Source organism: Saccoglossus kowalevskii, chromosome 17 (genome assembly GCF_978046115.1).
Source record: "Saccoglossus kowalevskii chromosome 17, keSacKowa6.1, whole genome shotgun sequence".
In the NCBI taxonomy this organism is placed as follows: domain Eukaryota; kingdom Metazoa; phylum Hemichordata; class Enteropneusta; family Harrimaniidae; genus Saccoglossus; species Saccoglossus kowalevskii.
The window spans coordinates 14914974-14942206 of NC_140657.1; the positions used below are offsets into that span (position 1 = coordinate 14914974).

Sequence of the window (27233 nt, forward strand, 5' to 3'; positions counted from 1 at the left end):
GTCGTACGCAATTTCCAATTTGATTCTTAAACACAAATTATCAGAAATATTATAAAAATGTAAAATGTAATTGGGAATTTGTTTTATCTGTAAAGTGCAAAAACCTATTTTTACTGTAAATGGAAGTTTCATTTTATTTCCTATAAAAACGTAAACATTTTATTTCCGTAACCTGTACAAGCTATCCCCTTTCGCGTTTTAAAGGGCGCCTCGTGTGTCAAGTTGTATCACATCTTTCGTTTAGTAGGGCCTGCATCATACCCTGGGACTCAGTCCGTCAAAACCGAGTAATAATGTGTGTAGCCTTTAAACAGCAATCCTAAAATTATATAGTTTTCCACAGTTATTTATAAAAATAAAAACAAAAGACCATATGGCAGTCTACAAAAAATGCGCTGGTGTACAACACTCGATTTATTTGCAATATTCGTTTCTCTGATTAGTCTGCCAGGTTCTGTTGAAATACCATTTTATTTCCGGGTAGATTATAAAATTGAAAAATGGGGGGCAATAATTTATTTAATATAGTTTTTGTGTTAATTAATGGAAATTGTGCTGATTATTTATTTATATATTCAGATTGAAAACGCCGAGGTTCATTTTTTCCATTCCGGGCAATGAAGAAAATCCCTAAATATCATTCTTACCCTCTATATAAATGGGTTATTCCTGGAGCCACTTCCGGGTGTCCCTCTCTGACAACGAGGCTGAGGGCATGCGTGGAAAAGCATGCTGACAGACATTTTCTTATGCAATCCTCGTATAAAGTGATTTTCGGATGTTTCATGGTATTGCACGATATATTTGTATAAATTCTGTGCGATTACATACTTCAAGACAAACAGATCTTCACATTTTGTCGACAGAAATATATCGGAAATCGAGAATTCTTTGTAGTTCATTTAGTGGCAAAATGGAAGTGACCGAGTCTCCAGCTGGAGGGGGTGACCAGGCGGCGGCCGGCGACCAGCCACCGAAAACTGCTGCCCAGCTGAAGAAGGAAGCGAAAAAGCAAGCGAAACTTGACAAATTCAAGCAGAAACAGGAAAAACAAGCCAAGATGCAAGGCAACCAAAATACAGAGGTAGATCACTGTCCAATACAAACATATGTCTACAGCAGAATACAGATTACATCATATGTGCCGAAGAGGGGTATACGCAAAATGGGGAGGGGCACCGGAAGGGCACAGTTAATAATAACACATGTTTGTGAGGGTGATATCACGATTTGTTGATGTGTTTATGAAAACCCATCCCAAAATGAATGAATATACACTTCACTGGCCACTGCACAGAAATCATAATTGCGTATCATTATACAGTTGTTTTATAGATTTCAGAAAGGCATTCAATCATGTTTGGACTCAGAGAGATGCATTATTTCTTAAATTGCAAAACTTAGGGGTCAATGGAAATTTTTATAATATTGTGAAGTCAATGTATACAGGTTTAAACTACAAAGTAAAATTACCTAATGGTGTATCAAATGATTTTAAGTCTACTTGTGGTGTTAAGCAAGGATGCAATATTTCACCAACACTTATAATATATTTCTGAATGACCTACCCGATTTATTTGGTAAAAAGGATGATGACCCAGTCTCGATTGGTAAAAAACATATAAATTGTATCTAGTATGCAGATGATTTAGTATTGGTGTCTAAAACTCCCGAAGGTCTACAAAATTGTTTAAATAAACTAGCCAACTATTGTGAAAAATGGAGCCTTGTTGTAAACATAAAGAAAACAAAAGTGATGGTTTTTAATACTGGCAACAGAATTCTTAAAAATCAAAATTTCTCAATTAATAACCAAAATATTACAGCAGTGGGTGAATTCTGTTATTTAGGCACTATATTCACACCAAATGGAAAATTTAAATCAAATTTATTAATGTTAAAAAACAAAGCAATGAAAGCTTTATTCTCTATACGACAAACCATATTAAATCACAAAATGATGTCCCCTTCACTGTGTTTAAAGTTATTTGACCAACTAATCTCACCAATTTTAATGTACGGGGCAGAAATCTGGGCTTGTGATTTATTAAAAGATGACAATAATCTTGAACAAACCTGTAATCAATTTTATCGTTTCATACTTGGTGTAAGTAAAACTACATCAGTAATCGGTATTGAAGGAGAACTTGGCAGAACGCCAATAAGAATAAAGGCGTCAACATTGGCAACTAAATATTGGTTCAGGCTAAATACCCTACCTGATAACCATATACTTAAATGTGCTCTCGATGAAGCAGTTAAGAATAATTCTAGTTGGATAAAACATATTGAAAATATAATGGGCCACAATGACTTTGAAACAATAAAATTAAACCATAAAGTAAATAACATTGATCAAATCTCAAATGTTGTTAAAATAAAACTCACAAAAGATTATGAAAAATTATGGAAAGAAAGCTTAAATTCTCCTCACAGTAAAAATGGTAAAGATGGCAATAAAATGAGAACATATAAATTGTTTAAATCGTTTTTGAAAATAGAAACTTACCTGACCGAAATAACAAACTTCAGCCTTCGGAGAATTGTGAGTAAATTTAGGCTTAGTGATCATAATTTAGAAGTTGAAAGAGGCAGACAACGACCAAAAATTCCTGCGGATGAGCGATTTTGTAAAAATTGTCATACAAATTCAGTTGAGGACGAACAACATTTTATCCTAGATTGTGAATTTCTCAATAAAGAAAGAGGGGAGCTGTTTCAAGAAATAGGAATTAAAAATAAACTAAATAAAACAGACAATTTCATTAAAATAATGACGTGCTTCATACCCCTGGCAAAGTTTCTAAATAAGGCAAAACAGAAATCAGGTATATGATAGCTATCACCTCTACATTGGGAGAATCCTGTAACTATCGTTAATTTGTTTTTCCTATTAAGCTTTTAACATCTTTTATTTTTAATTTTATCTTATAGTCTAGCTACTGTATTTTTTCTTATGATTTGTATTTTATTTACCATACTGCGCCCTCTGATGGCATAGTAGTGTAATAAAGTTATTATTATTATCAAAAGATGTCTCTGTATCGAGTGTCTCCTGATCGACACTTACATTTCTCTCCCGAGTTGAAGAACATGTTTATTTAGAAATTATTGCCAGTAGTAAGAAAGGTATAGTTGTCACATGTTTTTCTTAGTATATAGTTAATTTGATAATAGGTACTACCAGTATACTATTTTCCCCACTTCACATAAAGCAAGAAGCGTTTTGAGCCTCACTGCAGTGAATGATCTAATGACATCTAGCTCCATAACTACCCTTATTACCCTTATGAAGCTATTAAAAAGAAAAAAAAGGGTTGGTAGAAAAAACTCACTGAACCTAGTTTTGGATTTAGAGGACGCGTACTACAATTAACTCTCTGTAAACAAAAATACTAAAAACTTGAAAAGAAAAGCTTACACACATGGAAAGGATTCAAATGCTCAAAATTAAAAAAAAATTAAATGTGGTTTGTTTAGTTTTCAAAATCAAATAATATAAATCATCTTCATCACAGCCGTTAAAAACTCCCAAAATGAGACAGATTCAACAATGTACAAGTGTTATTGGAAAAAAATTAACCAAGCTGAATGCTCACTCAAATTTTTTCAGTCAGCTTGGAACTGCTTTTTGCTAAAATTCTACAATTCTAAGGCTTGGCTATTGTGGTATAATATCACATAACAAGGCATGCTACGTGTATCCATTGCAAAAAATACCCTGATAGAAATTCTAATTGTGGTGTGAAACCTCTAATCCTATCTCCCCCTCCCACCGAATAGAACATTCCTGTACAAATATATGGTCATTGTTGCAGCATACATGAAATATTAATTTTCAGCGTTTTGGTCACATGACTTAATATGATAGAAATAGTACACCACTTTTCTCTCAGTAGTAGATTTTTTTTTTTATGTTTTCAATAAAAAATTAATTTTGTCTAAGTTGGTAATACGATTAAATTGCGGAAAAACGCTGACGTTAACTCGAAAATTAAAATAACCTGGAAAAAAAACATATAATTTATTTTGTGTCTCGATCGACCAACTTTTTTTTTTTTCAGTAGACATGATAGATCATGAGTAAAATTTTGTCAACACTGAAGTGCTATTGTTGCTCTCAGACATCCACAAATATATCAAGATAAATCATAAATAAATGTCAATATAATTATACTTTCTTTCGTATATCCCACCATGAAAACTATCATCTATCGTTACTCACCGGTTGAAAATTGTGCCAGAGAATGATCACTATGATGCTGTTTCTTGTTATGTATGTTAAGTACCATTTAATTTTTGCTTTTAGAAAAAAAAAGAGAAGAAAGAGAAGAAGGTAAAAGAAGTGATATCATATGAATTTGATACTCCACAAGGTGACAAAAAAAGTAGGTCAAAAAATAAAAAATTTCAGAGAATTGATTCTTGTATAGTGTTGGTGCCAATGTTGCTACTCTGTATAGAGCTAGCGAGATTATAAAAACATTAGTAGTATACAGAGATACAAACTACTTAAAATGAAATCCTGGTTGGCTTAATTTGTTTTATTTTTTAATATTTTTTAATTATAATTTAGTTATTATTTAAATTGTAAAAATTTTTAAGTGATAATCAAAATAATAACAATTTTTTAGCCCACCAAGATCTAATTTCAATAAAATTGATAGTGACCATCTCTTTTCCCCCTTCCACACACTCACCCACACACATGCACACTGCAATCACATGCTGCATGTCAAACACAAATCTTACTAATCTCGTTTGTAATATTATTCATTGGAATCATGTTTTTATTTTAGATATATCCTGTGTAATGCCTGATTCCTATAGTCCCAAGTATGTAGAGGCTGCATGGTACTCATGGTGGGAGAAAATGCAGTTCTTTAAGCCAGAATATGGTGTAAGTCTTGTGCATGTATACGTGAATGTAATACAAAAATTCCCACTAATGGTGGTGGTCACAGAGGGCGGTATTCGTCACATAGTAAACATTCAAATTCCATGCAAACAATGTACATTACATTAAGATGAATGGAATCGAAGTAACACAAAGTGACTATCGCTGCTCTTTAAACATGCTTGTCTGAAATATGTCAGTTTGATGGTGCAATCGAAAACCCTTTACACCGAATAGATCACTTTCATGAGCACGTAAGTCTCACATACGGCTACTTTTGTTTGTACAATAGTTGACAGAAACACAATCATGCACCATTGGGCATTCTGTCTCGAAAAAAAACAAAACATTTTACACAAGTAGCTGAAAGAAAGTCTAGAAAGTTGTGTTGAAATATCAATAAAATAAAATGAATCCATTTTTGATATGTATACTAACGAAAATACTTGGATGTGTGACCTTCAGAGGTCATGATAGTGACATATTATTTACATAAGTCGAATTTTCAATACTGTTTAACCTTTTGAGTGGCAAAATTATTTCGTCACCTTTCACAAAATAAACCTACTAAATTGTTTCCATATCAAGCTGTGTGGTTAATTTGGTCAATTTGGTCTGAAATTAACAAAGAAATTACAGAGAAATGAATAGAAGTGTGAAACATGCACAAGACTTTGGCAGGAAAAACTATGGCGCTCAGAGGTCATAGACAATTAACACCGCACTGATCTCTGTCACATCATTGCATGTTAGTATGTGTGTATTGGAAATCCAATAAGATGTAAATATTACAATTAATGGAATCCTATTACTGTAAAATACTTTATTCTCGCTAGGAATTAATTTTCGCTATGTTCGCTGGAGGAATGATTCAGTTAAAAATAAAATCTAGCGAATATACCTTTTTTCCTATTTTTTTTTACATTTTACGTCAGAAATCAGTGAAAATAAATTCCATACAAAACACCCAAAAACTCTTTTCAGCAAAAATTACTTTCAGCTGAAATAAAGTATTTTGGAATGTCATTTATATTGAATATTCAACTCTAATTCAATATTTCATAGTTTGTTTGTTTGTATGTATTTCTGTATTGTAACAGCATGGTCCATTGAAGGAGGAAATTGCCCGGGGGAAAAATGTGTTTATGATCTGCATCCCACCACCAAATGTTACTGGTTCATTACATCTTGGACATGCACTGACATCATCTGTGCAAGATGCACTAGTGAGATGGTGAGTTTAAGTTTGGTTTCTATCATAGTTTGTTATACAATGTACCACCACCAAATGCTGGTCTGTTTACCGTCTAACAGAACTGATTTTGTAGAAATCCCAGTCAAAATAAAATATCAGTTGAGTCAGCTTGTTTTTGTTTTTTGTTTTTTTAAAATGTTTTTGTGCCAGGTGACAGTTCTGGACATTGAGTGTCACTGTTGTCTCTCCTGACTTTTTTTTTGTAAGTGCAAATTGCAAGTGCTAGTGCTGACACATTGTGTATTTTGCCACAGAAGTCATTTCCTGTTTGGGACTACATGACCGGGCTGTGTGGCCATCTCTCTATCAAATGGCAATTTTAATGCGCTATTCTGGCATCAACCAGGCTCGGCCAAACACAAGCACCTGCAGACCTTAACCAAGGTTCCCTCAAAGTCGCATTCGTTAGTGAATGAATCTGGGCCAGTGGAATTGGCCTTCCCATTGAGTCTGTGGCACACTCACCCAGGATAGGGGTCGACCCTTTGATGTTCAGCCCAAGGTAGGATTGAACTTGGGTCTACCGATCATTAGTCTGATACGACAACCACTAGGCTACCAGTGACCGGTTGCGTCAGCTTGTTAACTGCTTGGAAGGTTGGTCTTCAAGAAAAAAAAAAAATTGTTTGTGATTGTATTCGTGACTTGAGGCACATAGGCTTGTTCAAAACACCTGACTATAAAGTACACACAATTTTTATGTCAAGTTATTACCCTGTGAGTATGGCTTCATGTACTTCAAGTACATGGATTTGCCGCAGATGATTGTCACCGTTGACATTCAGATTGTTTTTCAATAGACTTCCAAATTATGTACGTGACATAATTTGTTGTATTTATTCTGTGTTTACCTTGTTTGGAAATCAAATTTAAGTATTTATTAGGTAAACACCCATGGGTTTTTGTGTGTGCATAGCTTGTAAACAGTTACATACATGAAACTTTTATAAACCTCCTAGATAGACAGAAGAAACTGACACATCATGTTTAAAAATGAATTTTGCCAATTGTTTGAGAAATGAGGTTCTCAGTCAGGCCGACCTCGCTATTAAAATAACACGATTTAGTACCCTACGCACTCAGTCGGACAAATATGATAGTTGAATACATCTCTTAAACGAATAAACAACCATGCTTCAATTCACATTATCTTACCATAGATCCTATATGGCACCGTGTTTGCATAAATAATTATTTGCCACACACAAGTCTTTCTATGTTTCATTTTATTTTCCAAATATTGATAGCATAGCGTAGCGTACTGTATGTGTTACCACTATACAGTAACAATGGGCTGCAACTTATGTGATATACGGCAGCCCGGCGTAACTAAACTCTCATTTCGTTGGATTACATTGACTTTAGTGTAGATGTATTAACTGTAATATTTATATTCATTAGATCTGTTGTTATTCATTACTGATAGATTGTTTTTCAGCAATATTTCATGTACATGTATTGCTTGAACCAATACACTCAACCTAATCTCAGTGACATAATGGTCGGACAGGGGCTATGTCATCACTGACTTGTTATCTTGTTATACAGGCATAGGATGAAGGGTGAGATAACACTTTGGAATCCTGGATGTGATCACGCAGGTATAGCTACGCAAGTTGTTGTTGAGAAGAAACTGTTCAGGGAAAAACAATTAACAAGGCATGACTTGGGACGAGACAAATTTGTTGATGAAGTCTGGAAGTGGAAAAATGAGTAAGTTGAATTGTTACACACTTTCTTAGTGTGACATAGACTCCCAGGACTACCCTAGTTTTAAGTTTGCACGTCTTCAGCTCAGACGAAAACAGCCATCAGATTGTATGACATAGTTTCGAAAAGAAGCTCGGCCGACATGATTTTGATCGCTGATTTCTTTGATGTGTACTAGAATGCTATTAACTTTTCGGCATATTCAAACGTTGAAGAAAGCCAGATTTTTTACTTCAAGAAAATTTAATTATCGATGTATATATTATAGGAAAGGCGACAGAATCTATGACCAGCTAAAGGCAATGGGTTCATCATATGACTGGGACCGTACATGCTTTACCATGGATGATAAATTATCTCGAGCCGTCAAGGAGTCATTTGTTCGTCTTCACGAGGAAGGTGTTATTTATCGTAGTAATAGACTGGTAAACTGGTCCTGCCGACTAAACTCTGCTATCTCAGATATTGAGGCAAGTTTCTGATTTTTTATGCATGTATTTATACATCTTAAGCCAGTTAAGTTACTTGTACTGCTCTGATTTTACAAGAGAAAAATTTGTGCAAACTTCCTGAGAAATCAAACTGCACTAGTTGTTGTTGACATGAACTCATTTCAAGATGGCTGATTTGTTTTAGTTTAAGTTTACTATTAACATGACTGGGATTGTGTCTTATTATGACTTGTTTCATATATAATATGAAAGATCATTTTTATCTCGTTTCTAGGTGAATAAACACGAACTAACAGGACGTACCTTGTTACCTGTACCAGGATACGATGACAAAATAGAATTTGGTGTCCTAGTCTCATTTGCATATAAAGTGCATGACTCAGGTAAATCCTTATTACCGGTATTTCTCGTTTAAAATTTTTCTAATTCATGGTATTTTCTATGACAATTTTGAACATAAATTGGACATGAATTACCATACTGGACCGCGTTAGCGCCCAGTGTCCTCAGCTCAGAAAATCATGATTTCTTTTAAGGGTGGGGGCTTACCCGAGCACCTCCCTCGGAAAAGAGTGCAAATGACAATTTTAATTCACCATGTGACAGATTGAGGGGGATATTACGTCTACGAGGAAAAATAAAATTACAAAATTAGTTACGTCGTCATTGACTTTTGCAATGAAGAAACAGAAATGGTCACAAAAAATATGTACATTTTATTACTATTATTAATTACGTACCACTCGAAATTATGAGATTAAAAATAAGTCTGTTGAAACACAGTCAAAGTCAAAATCTTCATCATCTCCACCGAGGAATGTGTTGGATCGTACGCAAACTCTCGGTGAAAAGCAATTTCCGTCATGATGTATTCTTGGATGATTTGACCTGCAACAACATCCTTTGACCTAATGGGTCAAGTCTGTTATTTCAATCAGAATGTTGTGTTGTACCGAAAGAATTCTTCGGAAATTCCAGAAGACTTTCTAGTTGTTAACACAATGCGGAAGTGAATTATCGATGTTGAAGTACGATCCTTTGGAAGTGATTTCGGCGAATAAACGGCATGGTTTTTTAAAAAAACTAGCAATTTTTGATAGCTAAACTAAATATGGCATGAAATATTTATCGCATTCTACTTATATTAACAGGTCATTGTCGAAGCATATTGTTATTTGTTAAGCAATGATCAAAGACCAAGTTTTAAATTAGTGACATTTTTAAGGGGTGGGCGCTTTGCCGATTGTGACTCCGAATATAAAAATTGCGCAAAAGTAGGGGTTTGGGCGCTTGACCGGGCAGGCATTGGCGCTAACATAGTCCAGTATGGTACTATGCAAATATTTTGTAGTGTGTAACAATTTTGTGAAAAATAACAATGTGTATTTGAAACTTACTGCTTTAAACTTGTCTATTTATATTATGCTAATTACAAAATTAACATGCATGACTTTTTTTGTAATTAATTATTGATTAATAATTTATTACAGATGAAGAAATTGTTGTCGCGACAACACGTGTTGAGACGATGTTAGGTGATACAGCTGTAGCCGTCCATCCAAACGATGAAAGATACAAACATTTACACGGAAAAAGTGTAGTTCATCCCTTCCGTAATGAAACCATGCCGATTATCTGTGATGACTATGTGGATATGGAATTTGGTACAGGTGAGTATGGGTGAGACAATTTAATATCACTGTATTGGGATAATGGTGTGTTCCATGCGTCTGGAAACACATGGACCGATTTTGTTTAAAGTTAGTACAAAGACAAGACATACATGTAATATATCCATATGCATATCATTTTGCTTTTTGTTTCATTGACTTTTGAATGATTAGGGGTCATTTTAAAAAAAAAAACAACGAAACACACCAATTTACTATGCTGTGTTTTTCAGGCATTCCTGAACCGATTATTATTATTCAATTCTGGCCAACTTCATTTGGATGGTCAATATGTGAATATGTAATGAGATTTATTAGTTTTGGAGGAGAAGGTCAAGTTGGATGGGGTGGGTTGTGCGAGTTGGCTAATGCATGTACCTACATCTAGTTGTTCTATTTCACCAGACGTGGATGACTACTGTCTAGATGAAATTGCTCACATCCCTTGTTGTCCACAAACATGTATATTATAGAATTTATTATTAGATACAGGGAATCGAGTAAGGCTGTGTTTGCTGCCCTCAGTGTTGATCAATGATATTGCTGTCATATCTAGGTGCTGTAAAGATAACTCCAGCTCACGATCACAATGATTACGATATTGGTAAACGTCATGATTTGGTATTCTTGACCATGATTGATGACAACGGGAATATTACTGATGTTGGCGGACAGTTTGCTGTAAGTATAAATTTGTTTTTTAACTGTTGTATAAGCATGCCATAACAGGATATTTGCATAATACCATATTAGGAAAGATAAACTTCAAATTAGGAATGATGATGCCAGATTTCCAAGATGTCAGGCATGTGCCTGGGCCAAGTGATTGGCCCCAGAACATGTATAATGTTAAGGTTTTTATGATACAGTAATGTGTTTACATTAACATGATCGTTCAGGCATTCACTTTTATGCATTGTGATATGCTAGTAATCCCTTAACATTATATAATAGACCTTTTCCAAGTTCCCTCAAACATTCCATTCTGCTGCCGTGAGAGGGCACTGCATATGCCCCATTCACACGATTCAAACTGTTCGGACAGTGGGGTCAAAAATCAATATAGTGGCTACGCTGATGTATGTGAGATAATTCAAAATCTTGTTTATTTGACACATTTTACAAAACTGTTTAAAATGAAGGTTTACAATGCCTGTCTGGACTTGCTATCACATCGTAACATCATAAGTTACAGCGTGTCGTAATTTTGCTGGGTATTTTCATCCTACCATATAAGGAAATGCGAATTCAAAATATGGAATGATTACGCACGTAAGAGTGCTCTAAAATAATAAAAACAAACATGGCTGCCACCAGGGTTTGACTGGACTCCACACAAAGAAGTTCGCTGATTCTAGTCTAAACATTTTTGATTTTGGCATTCCCATGAAGTATTCTTGGAAGAACATTGGTCGATACTCTCGCTGTACTGTCTTCCTGCATACTTTGAGGTATCCTCGTAATAACCTCATAATATCGCAAAATATTGTGCCAATATGACTTGTCATTTCTCATCTACAGAAGTAGTCTTGTGTTAACAATCATTGATATTCCATTGAGAGTTAAAATGACAAATGTTGTCACTCTTAAATGTTGGATTTTACGAGGAGGGATAGAGTCACTGAGTTTGATTATATGATAGATTGTGCATAGAAATGTAACAAAGTAACAGCCTTTACATTGAAAGAAAATTGACTACTGTAAAATACTTTATTTAAGCTGGAATTAATTTTTGCTGAAAAAGACGTTTTTGGTGCTTTGTATAGAATTTATTTTCACTGATTTTTGACAAGTTGAATGTAAAATATAGAAAAAAAGGTATATTCTCTGGATTTTATATTCACTGAATCATTCCGTCAGCGAAAATAAATTCCAAGCAAAAGTAAAGTATTATACAATATGTACAATAATAAAACAGTTGTGTCACTACATGTATAAAACAGTGAGAGAAATATGAATGTATTTACAAGCACTGTATTGTGTTGACGAGACTTTCAAAAGTGCAGTGGTCGTCACTCAAATTTTGTGTTAACAAACAATGTATTTTACTCGTGTCGCGCATGTCGATACAAGTCCCATATTGAACAGGACGCAGCGCGACGACCACCATCTATTCAGTTTGTAAAATGTGAGACATAGCCTCAACCTGATTTTACATGAATTTGCTACTGCCAGTTCAAAACAATTCAACTTCATGAAAATGTAGATGGTTTTGGATATATTTTGGTAACATTATCAAAGAACAATAGGAAAAAAATAGAAAAAAAGTAAAAAATTGCCAGTCCAAAATCAAAGTTGCCAGTCCATTTGGTGGGCAGACTGGTGGCTGACTAACACCCTGCAGGTGAATATATTACAACAATAACCAAAAAATGTCTGTCTATAAATATGTTAAGAATATTTCTTCATACCCATTGCATACAAAGAACTTGAAAACAAATACTTCATTTTGACATTCCTGAAGTCCTGCATTGTTAGAGGTCATAACTTATCATGTTGACATAGAGGTCATAACTTATCATGTTGACATAGAGGTCATAACTTATCATGTTGACATAGAGGTCATAACTTATCATGTTGGCATAGAGGTCATAACTTATCATGTTGACATAGAGGTCATAACTTATCATGTTGACATAGAGGTCATAACTTATGTTGACATAGAGGTCATAACTTATCATGTTGACATAGAGGTCATAACTTATGTTGACATAGAGGTCATGACTTATCATGTTGACATAGTGGTCATCACTTATCATGTTGACATAGAGGTCATAACTTATCATGTTGACATAAAGGTCATAACTTATGTTGACATAGAGGTCATAACTTATGTTGACATAGAGGTCATAACTTATGTTGACATAGAGGTCATCACTTATCATGTTGACATAGAGGTCATCACTTATCATGTTGACATAGAGGTCATCACTTATCATTAGTCATTTTACAGTAGTATATCATGCAAGTTTCTGATATGTATTGAATAACATTGACCGTGTTTACAAAGATTTTTACTGAAAACAGAACTGATATAATTGTAGAGAGTTGTTCAGCAGGTAAAACAGATGAAAATGCAGACACCGTGAGGTGACAGTGACAGTCACACTGTGTTCAACCTTAATTCGATTTCAAAAATACATAGTGCAAAATTAACAGTTATAATTGCACCTTACTGTATTCTTGTTTTTGATTTTTGATTGGTTGTTCAAATCAAGCGACTTCATACTTTAATGACGTACATCTCTGTAATAATATGTCTTTATATATATTTTTATTTTCAGGGTATGAAGAGGTTTAGTGCACGCAAGTCTGTATTGGAAGCGTTGAAAGAGAAAGGACTATACAGAGATACAAAAGACAACCCAATGGTAGTTCCTATATGCAGGTACGAATTATATGATTCCAAAATTGTAGATATTTATAAAGCTTTACAAATTCTTAATATTTGCTGAATAAAACTTCCAAAATTAATAAGCAAATAAAAATAAGGGACACCCAAACTTTTGTTTTGTAATTTTCCTACAGCATTAAACTCTAGTCTGGCAGCCATTTTGAATTAAATATTCAAAAAAAAAGAGAGGTTCAGTTCAGTTTCATCATGTTTTTTTTTTTATGTTTATTATTATCAAGTAGTTATTCACAGGAATATTTTGGCAGCATTTTAAGAAATTTCTTTGTCCTGTGTTAGCGACATCTTTAAGAAGGGATAAATAAAGGAGAACTGCGACTAATTTGTATTTATTTGTTTCATTCTGTATTTGTATTTTGCAGTCGTTCTAAAGACATTGTAGAGCCGTTAATTAAACCACAGTGGTATGTTGACTGTAATGATATGGCCAAGAAAGCCGTAGAAGCTGTTGAAAATGGAGATTTAAAAATTATTCCAGATATTCACATCAAGACTTGGAATTCATGGCTGAAAAACATCAGGTGAGATAATATTGTAGATTAGAATTGCTGGAAACATGAAAACTTGTATGTGAGAGGACGCCCTGAATATATTCTCACATTGAGTAAATAAAAAAAGGTTTAGGATCATAAAAGGCTGTTTTATCCACTTTCATTATTAATGTCACTGAAAATGAAAAAAAAAAATTGATTTTTTTGGTAAATTTTTTTCAAAAGAAATTACATGTCTCACTGCCTCATTGCAGTACTGTGCGTGCTTACAATAGATTGTTTTGTTTTGTCACAGAGATTGGTGCATTTCGCGTCAGTTGTGGTGGGGTCATCGTATCCCAGCATACTTTGTGACTGTTGACGATCCTAATGTTCCAACTGGTGATGTAAGTAGTATTTTGTTTTGTGTCAACTTAAAAGTGCGTAATTATCAATTGCAGAAACTGTATACCTGCAAAACTGTATACATAGTGAAAGTATAAAAGCCTTGTCTTGTATTGTTAGGATATTGATGGTAATTACTGGGTCAGTGGCAGAGATGAGAATGAAGCCAGAAAGAAAGCGGCTGCCAAATTCAATGTCACTGAAGATAAAATTTCTCTAAGACAAGGTAGGTTATTTCCCAGGGAAATTTTCACAGATTCATGAATATAAATTAAAAGCAGTTTAAACGTATAGTTTTGATCAAAGATCTTTAAAATACGGGTTTGCAACTTTTATAACCATGGCGATGTGCAATGGAGATCTCACTCAAAGTGTTCTCTCACACTTTGCGAGTGTAAGGGAATGCACCAATCAAATGGATTTCTAACAAAGAGCATCACAAAATGCATTATACATACTTATGCATTACATGCTTTGCGAATAAGCAAGGACACTAACAAAAACAGTCTAAGATGAACACTGATCAATTCTTTCACAAACTCACTAATTTGCATGAAAACTTTTGAAAATGTTGGTTTGTCTTACAATTTTTTGTGATCATTTGTGAATATTTTCATCACAAATCAAACCACTTGCGTATCCTTATCGTATAAATTCTTGCTTAGATGTATTTTCTTCCATTAGAAATATTCACAAAATTTGTACAACGCAGCTTTCCTGAACTGAACACCAACAGTTTTTAACCTTTAAATGACAAATTCACAAAATAGTCCAGTCTTCAGAAGAATGGAACAAAAATAGAGTAAAAACTAAAAAATTACTCAAATTTTGTCTGTTGGCTCCGAAATTAGTATTCATTTCAAGAAAAATTAAGGAGATATAAGGAAAAAGTGCAGAAAAATTTGGTAGTGAAAAAGTTAAAAGGTTTATGTACATTGACTGACTTGTATATTATTCTTTCTGTAGATGAAGACGTTTTAGATACATGGTATTCGTCTGCTCTTTTTCCATTCTCTATATTTGGATGGCCAGATACGGTGAGCAGATTTATTCGTATACATGTAGCTACTTTTAATATTTGTAAACGATTTTTCATGCTCTATATTTGGAGGGCCGGATTTGGTGTATAGCCACTTAGAATATTGTCCCCCTCTTTCCATTCTCTATGTTTGGATTGCTGGATACGATTGACAGATTTATTTGTTAAGCCCCTTTGAATTTCCATTCTCTATATTGTATGGCCCGATACGATGAGCAGATCTTTTCATGTACCTACTTTGAATATTTGTTAATCTTTAATTTGTTTTCAATCTATAAAAATGCATTTACAGTATTTACTCTATTAGAAGCGCATCTCCAATAAAAGTGTATATAAACCTAATATAACATTGCCTGTATACTGACTCATTAATATATTACTTAGCGTAATTGTATCATAGAAAAAATCTATGTAAATGCATGCACTACTCATAGAGCAAATATGATACATGTCTTTTTAATTTCAAAACCTGAAAATCTTGGTATTGTGATTTGCAGACTGATGATCTTGAAGTGTTTTATCCCGGTACTCTATTGGAAACTGGTCATGATATCTTGTTTTTCTGGGTAGCCAGAATGGTAATGTTTGGTCAGAAACTATGCGGGAAACTTCCGTTCCGCGAGGTTTATTTACATGCGATGGTACGTGATGCACATGGCCGAAAGATGAGTAAATCTTTAGGTAATGTTATAGATCCACTTGACGTCATCCACGGTATTTCTCTTGAGGTTAGTATACCAGTAAATTTACTTTGTTTTTTGTTGATATACCAACATTACATTGAGTGGTTATGGAGTAAATTATAACATATCAATCACAGTACCTTATTTGCTTTATCAGAAGTACATCATCAATAGTGGTTTAAAACCTGTTGTTTTGGCAACATTGTTTCAGTACATCAAACTCACACGCAATTTACATGAACCTCTAAAAAAGCAAATATGATATTCCATCTTTGATTTGAACACATCACTGTGCTGCCAAAAACAATTGAACTTCCAGGAACCTTCCAAGGGTTTGTTCGGTATACTGTACTAGCTGTTTATACCAGATCATGTATTACTGAGAATTCCGTCAAAGTTATACAGTGTTGTGGGACCCATAAACCAAGATTTGAACAAGCCATTATTCCCCATTGGAAGTAGTCCGGAACAGAGACTTGTGTAGTGTTGCATAAGTGTGGATATCTAATAATATTTCCTGGACATGCCTTGGGATATTTGGTTTAAAGTTTACACAAAAGTAAGACAGAATGGTTTGCATCTTCTTGTCAGTATTTTTGCGGTTTTGATGCAACACAACGTAATTTCAACATGCGATAAACTGTTTCTCCAGCATAACACATAATAATCACTGATTCATGTCAGTTAGTTTTGTGATTTAATTAGAAATGGCCAACTGGCAGCCATGTTGGTTAAATTTGGCATGACAGAAGTGGTACAAAGTCAGGATTTGGTTTGAACAAGTTGAAATGGATATCATTCATGATAATGTAGATGATTTCTGCAATGAGGCGTCTAGATTCCATTTCTGCTATATTTCACTAGAGATTACACCTAAAAGGTAAAGGTGAATTTTTTATACTACAACTTTGTCTTTTCTTTTTATTTCAGGGTCTACATCAGTTATTGCATGATAGTAATTTAGATGTAAAAGAAATCCAGAAAGCCAAAGACGGTCAGAAAGCTGATTACCCAGAAGGTATACCTGAATGCGGTACAGATGCGTTAAGATTTGCACTATGTGCTTATACATCACAAGGTAGGTTTATCAGTTCCATATATGGTATGCATTGCGTATATAGCTTGCAAACTAATTTGCATTACAATGATATGGTGCTGAATTATTTTTCCTATATAAAATAATGTAAACAGCTTAATTTTGGCAATTTCATTCATGAAGACACAATTTTGGAAAAGTCATTGATAATTTGTTCAAAAATATCAATTGAAGTGTTCATAATATGTATCAAATTGTTCAAAAATATTAAACTTATTCAAAAATAACGATAGTTTCATGTAAAATTTAACGTGGAAGTAGAGAAAAACTGGTTGTGTTTGATTCTCAGTATCTAGACAATGAACGCATACAAGTTTTGTGCATTGCATCCAGGAAAAGTTGAACAGAGAAGGCTTATATATATTGAACAAAACCAGAAAACAAACTGAAATTTTGTCCAGCTTAAACACAGCACATAGATATAAAATTATGGCTGATTATTGACTCCCCTTTATATGCAAACTCATTCCTGCAAAACAATGGCGTTTTTGTGTCGTAGAACACCAAATCAACCCTGAAAGTTTACTAGTCATATGATCATTACCAAATTCTATATTCTGAGGCACTGACAACTGTATGTTATTGTCTTAACAGGTAGAGATATCAATTTGGATGTTCTACGTGTTCAAGGCTATCGCCATTTCTGTAATAAACTATGGAATGTTACAAAGTTTGCTTTGATGTCATTAGGGGAGGATTATAAACCATCATCACAAATACAGGTGAGGATATGTCAAAGCATTGGTTTGTGGTTTAAGGTTTTGTTTGAAAAATTATGCATTTTTTTTACGCACACTGACACACACAGAATAGAAACATATGTCCTTGTGTATTCTCAAGAGTATGTATTCAGTGCTTAATATCTTGAATAGAACAATAGCCTCAGACTCTCTATTATAACAACTTCTATCAGTGCTCTTCAGTCTATGTTCAAATCCTACCAGAATACTACTAACACTAAAAAAAACACTGGCCCCTATTCTTGGTGTCTTCCAGTCATTAATGGATATTTATATCGTATACATCCAGCCCTCCCTTAAATATTTGGGCGTTTCTAGTGCTTAGTGCTCATTACCTCCAAATTCGACTGTGCTGAGAAAAAAATTTGCATGTATTGAATATAACAAATTAAGGAGAATTTTTTTTTTAGCTGTGATTTTTTTTGCAAGCAATCCAATCATTTTTTTTAAGAAGGAAAGGTCTGTAATAAATATGAACACTGTATTGTGAGAATTATCTGGAGCAGCGTACTTAGACTATACCAGGATCTAAAATCTTGAATTTTGTTTCATTCATAGTTGACTGGAGATGAAAGCTTAGTTGATAAATGGATGTTGAGTCGATTATCATTTGCAGTATCAGCTTGTGAAACTGGATTCCCAGAGTATGACTTCCCACTCATCACATCGTCAATATACAACCTATGGTTATATGAGATGTGTGATGTTTACGTGGTATGTATTATTTCAATGGTCAAATATTTTCTACTAACTTACTGGGAATACTAGAATCGAATCAAAAACCACTAGAACAGAATAAAATAGTAGAATAGGAAAGAAAAGAACATATAAGACAGTTTAAATTAGAATATACTTAGAAATATTATAGAATAGAAATGAAATGTAGATTACCAGTAGAATAAAATTAAAATATAGAAAATAACATGGATATAGATTAGAATATAAAATGGAATATAGATTAGAATATATTAAAAATGGAATATAGATTAGAATATATAAAAAATGGAATATAGATTACAATATAAAACGATTAGAATATAAAATCGAATATACAGGTAGATTAGAATATAAAATCGAATATACAGGTAGATTAGAATATAAAATCGAATATACAGGTAGAATATAAATGGAATATAGATTAGAATATAAAATGGAATATAGATTAGAATATGGAATTGAATATAGGTTCGAATATAAAATGAAATAAAGATTACAATATAAAATGAAATATATATACAGGTAGAATATAAATGGAATATAGATTAGAATATAAAACGAAATAAAGATTACAATATAAAATGGAATATACAGGTAGAATATAAATGGAGTATAGATTAGAATATGAAATGAAATATAGATTACAATAGGGAATTGAATATAGATTTGAATATAGAATGGAATATAGATTAGAATATAAAATGGAATATAGATTAGAATATGAAATGGATTATAGATTAGAATATAATACGAAATAAAGATTACAATATAAAATGGAATATACAGGTAGAATATAAATGGAATATAGATTAGAATATGAAATGGAATATAGATTAAAATATAAAACGAAATAAAGATTAGAATATAAAATGGAATATACAGGTAGAATATAAATGGAGTATAGATCACAATATGGAATTGAATATAGATTTGAATATAGAATGGAATATAGATTTGAATATAGAATGGAATATAGATTAGAATATAAAATGGAATATAGATTAGAATATAAAATGGAATATAGATTTGAATATAGAATGGAATATAGATTAGAATATAAAATGGAATATAGATTAGAATATAAAATGGAATATAGATTAGAATATGAAATGGAATATAGATTAGAATATAAAATGGAATATACAGGTAGAATATAAATGGAATATAGATTAGAATATAAAATGGAATATACAGGTAGAATATAGAATGGAATGTAGATTAGAATATGAAATGGAATATAGATTAGAATATAAAATGGAATATAGAATGGAATATAGATTAGAATATGAAATGGAATATAGATTAGAATATGAAATGGAATATAGATTAGAATATAAAATGGAATATAGATTAGAATATAAAATGGCATATAGAATGGAATATAAAACAAAATAAAGATTAGAATATAAAATAGAATATACAGGTAGAATATAAATGGAATATAGATTAGAATATGAAATGGAATATAGATTAGAATATAAAATGGAATATACAGGTAGAATATAAATGGAATATAGATTAGAATATAAAATGGAATATACAGGTAGAATATAGAATGGAATAGAGATTAGAATATGAAATGGAATATAGATTAGAATATAAAATTGAATATAGATTAGAATATAAATGGAATATACAGGTAGAATATAGAATGGAATATAGATTAGAATATGAAATGGAATATAGATTAGAATATAAAATGGAATATACAGGTAGAATATAAATGGAATATAGATTAGAATATAAAATGGAATATAGATTAGAATATGAAATGGAATATACAGGTAGAATATAAATGGAATATACAGGTATAATATAAATGGAATATAGATTAGAATATAAATGGAGTATAGATTAGAATATGAAATGAAATATAGATTAGAATATGGAATTGAATATAGAATGGAATATAGATTAGAATATAAAATGGAATATAGATTAGAATATAAAATGGAATATACAGGTAGAATATAAATGGAATATAAATTAGAATATACAGGTGGAATATAGAATGAAATATAGATTAGATTAGAATATGAAATGGAATATAGATTAGAATATAAAATGGAATATACAGGTAGAATATAGAATGGAATATAGATTAGAATATGAAATGGAATATAGATTAGAATATAAAATGGAATATACAGGTAGAATATAAATGGAGTATAGATTAGAATATGAAATGAAATATAGATTACAATATGGAATTGAATATAGATTTGAATATAAAATGGAATATACAGGTAGAATTTAAATGGAATATAAATTAGAATATACAGGTGGAATATAGAATGGAATATAGATTAGAATATAAAATAGAATATACAGGTAGAATATAAATGGAATATAAATTAGAATATACAGGTGGAATATAGATTAGAATATGAAATATAGATTAGAATATAAAATGGAATATACAGGTAGAATATAGAATTGAATATAGATTAGAATATGAAATGGAATATAGATTAGAATATAAAATGGAATATACAGGTAGAATATAAATGGAATATAGATTAGAATATGAAATGAAATATAGAATTTGTTAGAAGGGAAGAGTTGTCCACAATTAACTCTGACAAGCTTATAGAGATTAAATGTTTGTTACATTCTTATGTGAAGGTGCAGTCCAAACTTGGTAGTGTGTACCTTGTATATGTATACTGTATGACATGTGTGATTGTGAACAATTCTGTCTTTTATTTTCTAGGAATACATGAAACCTATTCTACAAGGGAGTAATGAATCAGCCAAAGTCAGCGTCAGGAACATACTGTATACATGTCTAGATACTGGTCTAAAACTTCTGAGTCCATTCATGCCATTTGTTACAGAGGAACTTTGGCAACGGTTACCAAGACGAAGTGGCGATGAGCCTCCAAGTATTTGTGTCAGTAATTACCCTGAAATCAAAAATGTGAGTACATTGTTAGATGCAACCATAATATGACACTGTCACTGCGTCATTTTCAACATGGTTTCATGTCATTGTATGTTGAAACATTGATGCTTTTAATCAAAATCCAAACTATAGCAGCTCACTGGCAGGCAACAAACCACCATTTGTCCATGTGTACCACAATATAATTGAACAGAAAAAGTACATGTACGATATCACTCATTTGTATATTGAGTTTTTATATGCAGTGTTAAGTGATATTTCCTGACCAATGATGGTTTATAGCTTTAATATTATTTCTATGGTTATAATATAATATAATATAATATAATATAATATAATATAATATAATATAATATAATATAATATAATATAATATAATATAATATGTTTCTATGGTTAAAATAAGTAATATTTTATTCATCAAGTATACAACAAATTAAATTTTTAGTTTATATTTACCGGTATTGATAATAGCGCTATTACGGAAAGATAGTTTATCTTTTTACAGTATTTTCAATAATCTTGTTGCAATATAATATAGTATATCACCATAATCTGACGTCATTACATTGTTTTCAGTTTGGTTTCCGAAATGAGCAACTAGAGCAGGATTTTGAATTTGTACAGAATGTCATAAAACAGATACGTGTGATCAGAGCCGAATATCAACTCACAAAACAAAAACCTGAAGGTAAGAAAATAAAAAAAAAATAATCATAAGTAATTTCACCAACAAATGAAATATGTTTTACACCAGAAGATGTAATGAAGAACATGACAAACAAGATCACAACACTCTGAAACCAGTGAAAATATTTGTCATTTCCTGTTTGTGATAAGTTTAAAAATGGACTCTTAAGGCGCAGTCACACCATGATGTTCTGGCTAGCATTCTCTGGCGTTTGAGGAAACGTTGGTAGTCGCCCAAAGTCGCTGAAACAGCGCCAGAAGAGCGCCGTGAGAACGCTAGTGAACGTCGGTAATCGTTGCTGATCATTGGGAATCGGCTGAGAACGCTGATCCCAAAAAAAAATTTTTAACATGCACAAAAGTTCTCATTTTAGACCAGCGTTCTTCAATGTTTATTTTTAAATGCTGTTAAACGTTAAATAACATTCTTTGATCGTTTTGCTAACATTAGACGCGTTCAACAATCTTTAGTCAGTCATTGCTCTAGCGTTACTTAGTTGTTACCAATCGCTCGCTTTGCAGTGAACAACTCACTAGCGACCTGTCAACGACTATTACATATGGCTACATTATTATAAAGTTATTGCACAGATACTGGAAAGTATGCTTGAAAGCAGTAGAGCAAGATGGTGTAGCAGAGGTTTATATATTTTGAGATGTCCTTTTAATTAATCTTATTATTATTCATCTTCATTGCTTGGTGATGGATGCCCACAGTATTTATGGCAAACAAATTATTTTCTGCCATCTTGGAAACACCAAATAATCATTTCATATTCGCATTTCTTAATACCATCGCCTGTGGAAAGCTTTAAATTATTAAATTCATTTTGGGGCCAACAAAAATCTGGTGTTAGCAGGTGATTTGCTAGTGTGATAGAATGCAATACTCTGTGCAATCCCTTCTTTTCATCATAAATTCAAAAAATAATCGTGTTTATAGTCTGCACTTTTATTATGAAGATTCGGACTAAAATAGCCAATTTTTTTTGAGTAAAAACTGAAAATTGACTCAAATTTTGTCTGTCGGCCCCAAATTAGGGTTCTTCACCAGAAATATTGAAGAATATAAAAAAAAAAAGTACAGAAAAATTTAGGGGAGCAAGTCTGATGGTTAAATGGATGCAATAGCAATTCAAATTATTAACTCCTTGTTATTTCTGATTTACCTCATAGTGTATCTACGATGTAGTACAACATCTGTTTCTGAGATGTTACAGCCTTACAATTTTGTTATTCAAACACTGGGTAGTGTATCTACGATACATCATATACCAGCCGACGGTGGTGATATACCGTCAGGGTGTGCTATATCTACCGTATCTGATAAATGTGAAGTCCATCTACTACTTAAGGTAAGAGGTCATCTCAAATTATCACATATGTCAATCAGTGTTATCGCTAAAGATAATAAAATTCGTATGTGGCTTCTTTTTACTGCTACAAAAACAAAAAAACTTATTCATGTATGTTTTTAGAATAGAATAGAATAGATTTATTTCACCAGAAAAAAAGCCAATTGTACAGGAACTTTATCTGAATGAATATTAAATATAATATATTTTTTCTGGTGGGGACCAGAGAGGTACCGGTAGTTCTAGCAGAACTAATCTAGTCCCTGGCCCCAAAACCATACTCAAATGTTAAAATGTACGTTGTTGTGAATAGTGAATACACAAAACAAATTATATTGTTCAGTTAAAAATAAATAAATAAGTAAATAAAGAGACTACAAACTCTCATTAATAATAATAATGAAGAAAACAAAAATAGACAATAATAACAATAATGCATATACATATTGCAATAATGCAAGTATTTATACATTAGTTAAAAGATATTTTTTTAATGTCCTTTTGAGCGTGTTTCGTAAAGTTAATGTTTTTAACGAAGTTGTGAGCTCATTCCAATGTTTTACAAGAGTAAATGTCAGACTTTTCTTAGTTGAACTTAAATTAATTTGTGGTGTGACAAGTTTCTCAGAGGTTACTGATCGTGTATGGTATGGATGTGATATTAAAGAGGCATAATGATGATTTAAGGTGTTCAGAAATGGTTGTTAACTATATTATTAAGTTTTTTCTGGGAGAAGTCTGGACATTGTTTTTTATGATACAAGATTTTCATTGGTAATTAAATTTGACATTTGTAGATCCCTCAATTGCCAAATTATTGTTATTGCATTTCTGAATTTTAGCACTAACATTGAATGTTTTTACAGTCTGATATATATAGTCTGTTAATATATACTGTAAAATACTTTATTTCGCTTGGAATTAATTTTGGATTTTATTTTCACTGAATCATTCCTTCAGCGAAAATAAAATCCAGCAAATATACCTTTTTTCCTATATTTTACATACAACTTGTCAAAAATCAGTGAAAATAAATTCCATACTATATAATTCCAGCTATAATAAAGTATTTTACAGTATTTACATGTAACACGTGACAGGCCTTTATATTGAAATGTCCTCAGTTTCATTTTTTTTTAATCAAGAATCTTTGTCAATTAATTGTTTTCTCCAACAGGGTATGATAGATGTTAGTAAAGAAATTAACAAGTTGAAGCAGAAGCAAGAAAGACTTGCTGGACAGCAGAAGAAATTACAGAATGCAATGAGTATTGACGACTATGATAATAAAGTACCAGAAAATATTCGCCAAAATAATTCAGAAAAGGCAAGTGTGAGAAAACTGACTGTGTTTTTTGTCAGTTTTTCATATTTTTTTAATCATTAATCATCGGGAGGCGTTCAATGCGCGTCTTTCACGCAACTCGCAAGATCTCGTAGTTGAACAGAGAATCACCTGTTGGTGTATATTCATAATATCATGCAAAAAGGCTGGAAAATTTATTTTGAGTCGATTTTCCAGATGTAATGCGTGGTATGAACTTTCTGATATTTAACTCAATGTGTGTTCATTTTTGTTCAGTTTTGAAAGAAAAACATGAAAAATAAATGCCCCTTTAACATAGATCCAGAGAATCAGGAGATAATAGTGTCAGCAATAGTCAGATTATAGGTAGAAGCCTTGGCTGCTTGTCATAAAGCAGATACGTTTGATCAGAGCCTTTAACTACATCTGACCATCTGCAGCTGTTCTTTTATGGAATCTACACATTAGAACACACGTTAATAGAAAGTAACCTGTAACACAAGTTCTGATTGGTCCAGCAAGATGTTAATGTTACTTGCATAGATAGATTGTCAGATGTAGTTACAGGCAATGTCTCCAGTGACCAGAAACTACTAACATAAAACAACAACAAAGTGTGGCAGACCACTATTTATTTTTATTTATGCCATTCTTTAGGAGAAGCAACAAAGGAATCTTTTATTGCTAGAGTGTGTTGTAACTTTATTTGTTGTCTCTATCGAATCATAGTGCAGGTTTTATTACTAAGGTTCTTAATGGAATGGCTTTAATTTCAAATTACAAATCCATGAGGATTGAAGGCCTAGGCATAAATGCAGTCATCAGTCACTAAATACTAAATTTCTTTCTCTTACAGCTTTCACAGACTGAGAATGAAATACAGAAGATAACAGAAGCCATTTCAATGTTAAAAGCAGCAGAATAGAAGACATGCGGGAGGGGAAGGGGGTGTCATTTGACTAAAGGAAATTATATGTATACATTTTTTTAACATTATGCCACACAGGATTTTCATGCTTTGAACATATTAACCTTTTCACCACCAGATTTTGTGGCCTAAATTTTCATGCACTTTTTTCTTGTATTCTTCAATATTTCTGGAAATAAACCCTAATTTTAGAGCCAACAGACAAAAATTTAGTAAATTTTTGGTTTTTACTCAAAAAATTTGGCTATTTTTGTCCCAACCTTGAGAAGGAAAGTGCAGACTATAAACGGAACTATTTTGTGAATTTGTGATGAGAAGAGGAATTTGGTGACGAAAAGGTTAATTATTACAAATTGATAACTACAGCTGAACTACAGCTACAAGCAAATTGGCATCCGTATCTGAAATAACAAAATCTTAATTTAGCTGAAATGCCACCAAACTCATTGTGAGAATATAGCTACATCATGAATTGATGAAATTACATAGTAGCTAAATTAGCTACACATTTTACCTTAATTGGACTCCTTTATATGCACAATATGAACAAGATTTTTCATAACAGGCTCTTCCAGTACAACAATACAATAAACATTGCATGGAACACCATGCACTTATCAATTAGGTGATGCACATCAAATACTGTAAAATACTTTATTTTCGCTTGGAATTAAATTTCGCTGAAGGAATGATTCAGTGAAAATTAAATCCAGCGAATATACCTTTTTTCCTATATTTTACATTCAACGTGTCAAAAATCAGTGAAAATAAATTCCTGTACAAAACCCCCAAATGTCTTTTTAGCGAAAATTAATTCCAGCTAAAATAAAGTATTTTACAGTAGCCAAGTAAAGAAATACTATCGTAGACCGTATCAATACGAGGTAGTAAATTATGATGACATCCAATGACCAAATATTATCAAGAAGCAAACCTTTGATGCCATATAGTTATATTCCATTATCAAAAATGAAGAACATATGACTGCAAGTGCATTGCAAGTTTTTTGATATTTTGCTGAGCAAAGAAGAACATTAAATAAATGACAAGAGCAAATAAAACTGGGGTCCCAGAACCTATTGAAACAGTGACTGTGATTTACATAAGAATTTAAACCCTATTTTGTTTTCTTTCTGAATTGAAAATTAAATAAAATGCATACAATGTTCATAATTTGTGTACCCCAAATTTATTCTCCAGAATTTCAAATAGTCTGTTACACAGGGAATAATTTTTAATGAAATGTCTTTTTTTTTCAGCCTTTTTGTGTAATACACAGCTCACTTCAAGCCTAATAATGCTCAAAGAAATGTTGTATTGCTACATTGTCTCGCATTTATCACACACAGTATATGCTACCTTGTCCACATACATTAACAATATTTTGATTACAATCAAACCGCGCTAAACAAACCAGCGTAATTTTTCATTTAGGTCTAGTAGCCCGGCCACTGTAGTTGCATGTAGGTCCGTGTTTTGAATAAACACCAAGTAGATCATAAA

The 27233-nt window shown here is 32.4% G+C and overlaps 1 protein-coding gene across 1 annotated transcript; it reads left to right on the top strand.

The window, feature by feature from the left end:
- Positions 1 to 666: 666 nt before the first annotated feature.
- LOC100366795 (valine--tRNA ligase) lies at positions 667 to 27233 on the top strand. Its single transcript, XM_002732070.4, has 23 exons — positions 667 to 1084; positions 4310 to 4388; positions 4800 to 4900; positions 5998 to 6131; positions 7701 to 7865; positions 8131 to 8332; positions 8589 to 8697; positions 9805 to 9984; positions 10541 to 10665; positions 13269 to 13372; positions 13759 to 13917; positions 14183 to 14273; positions 14392 to 14497; positions 15238 to 15308; positions 15808 to 16038; positions 16924 to 17071; positions 17684 to 17811; positions 18388 to 18543; positions 21260 to 21466; positions 22031 to 22142; positions 23318 to 23496; positions 24674 to 24823; positions 25659 to 27233. Exons 1-23 carry the CDS (start codon positions 779 to 781, stop codon positions 25725 to 25727), a joined length of 3312 nt encoding a protein of 1103 aa, XP_002732116.2. The 5' UTR covers positions 667 to 778; the 3' UTR covers positions 25728 to 27233.

Excerpts from the sequence above, each read along its gene's own strand:
- LOC100366795 (XM_002732070.4), top strand. The coding sequence starts at position 779 with ATGTTTCATGGTATTGCACGATATATTTGTATAAATTCTGTGCGATTA. Across the intron at positions 4,901-5,997 it reads TCTTTAAGCCAGAATATGGT|CATGGTCCATTGAAGGAGGA; the intron begins GTAAGTCTTGTG and ends GTATTGTAACAG. Across the intron at positions 9,985-10,540 it reads GGATATGGAATTTGGTACAG|GTGCTGTAAAGATAACTCCA; the intron begins GTGAGTATGGGT and ends TGTCATATCTAG.